Genomic DNA, 626 nt, shown 5'->3' on the forward strand with positions numbered 1-626 from the left:
CCGTGTTGCCGCCCACCCCTGCGTGGCTGCCAGCCTGGGGGTCCTGAGGGCGGTGTGAAGGCCTTGCTGTCTTTGGGAGCAGGTACAGGCAGAGCGAGATGAGCTCTATCAGAAGTTCACCAAAGCCATTAACGAGGTGCAGCAGAAGACGGGCTTCAAGAACCTGCTCCTGGAGCGCAAGCTGAAGGGACTCCTCAGCGTCCTGGAGAAAAAGGAGGTGGAGCTGAGCGAGGTCTTCGCAGCCTCCAACCTCGACCCGAGCGCCCTCTCCTTGGTCTCGCAGAAGCTGGAGGTACCGTGCGCTGCCGCAGGGCCCTGCAAAGGCTGGCCATGGGGGGCAGAGGCTGCTCTGGGGTGAACGCAGCCCTTGGAGCCTGCAAGTCCCCGTCCTGTGTGGCTGTAGCTGCCACGTCAGTCATTCCCGGCCCTCCCAGGGCCACATGCGGTGCCGCAGGGCACTCCGGTTCTCCCTCGAGAGCGGAGCATGTGGGTGTCGGAGCTTGGCACTGATCTCTCCCTCAGGTAGGGCCTGTTTCGAGGAAAATGGCCCCAGGCTGAGCAGTGCTCGCCAGCGCTCTGTGCTGCCGAGCAGCCGGCTGCATGCGGGGTCCGTCAGCGATCCAGGG

General features: G+C 64.5%; 1 protein-coding gene across 1 annotated transcript in view; it reads left to right on the forward strand.

The window, feature by feature from the left end:
- GAS8 (growth arrest-specific 8) overlaps positions 1-292 on the forward strand; it is a gene marked incomplete at its 3' end in the record, with an annotated part of 5979 nt that extends 5687 nt beyond the window's left edge. The window contains exon 8 of the mRNA XM_010294895.1: positions 83-292. Coding sequence (XP_010293197.1) covers positions 83-292 — 210 coding nt within the window. The remainder of the gene's footprint in view (positions 1-82) is intronic.
- Positions 293-626: the final 334 nt, after the last annotated feature.

This window comes from Phaethon lepturus, unplaced genomic scaffold (genome assembly GCF_000687285.1).
Source record: "Phaethon lepturus isolate BGI_N335 unplaced genomic scaffold, ASM68728v1 scaffold23229, whole genome shotgun sequence".
In the NCBI taxonomy this organism is placed as follows: domain Eukaryota; kingdom Metazoa; phylum Chordata; class Aves; order Phaethontiformes; family Phaethontidae; genus Phaethon; species Phaethon lepturus.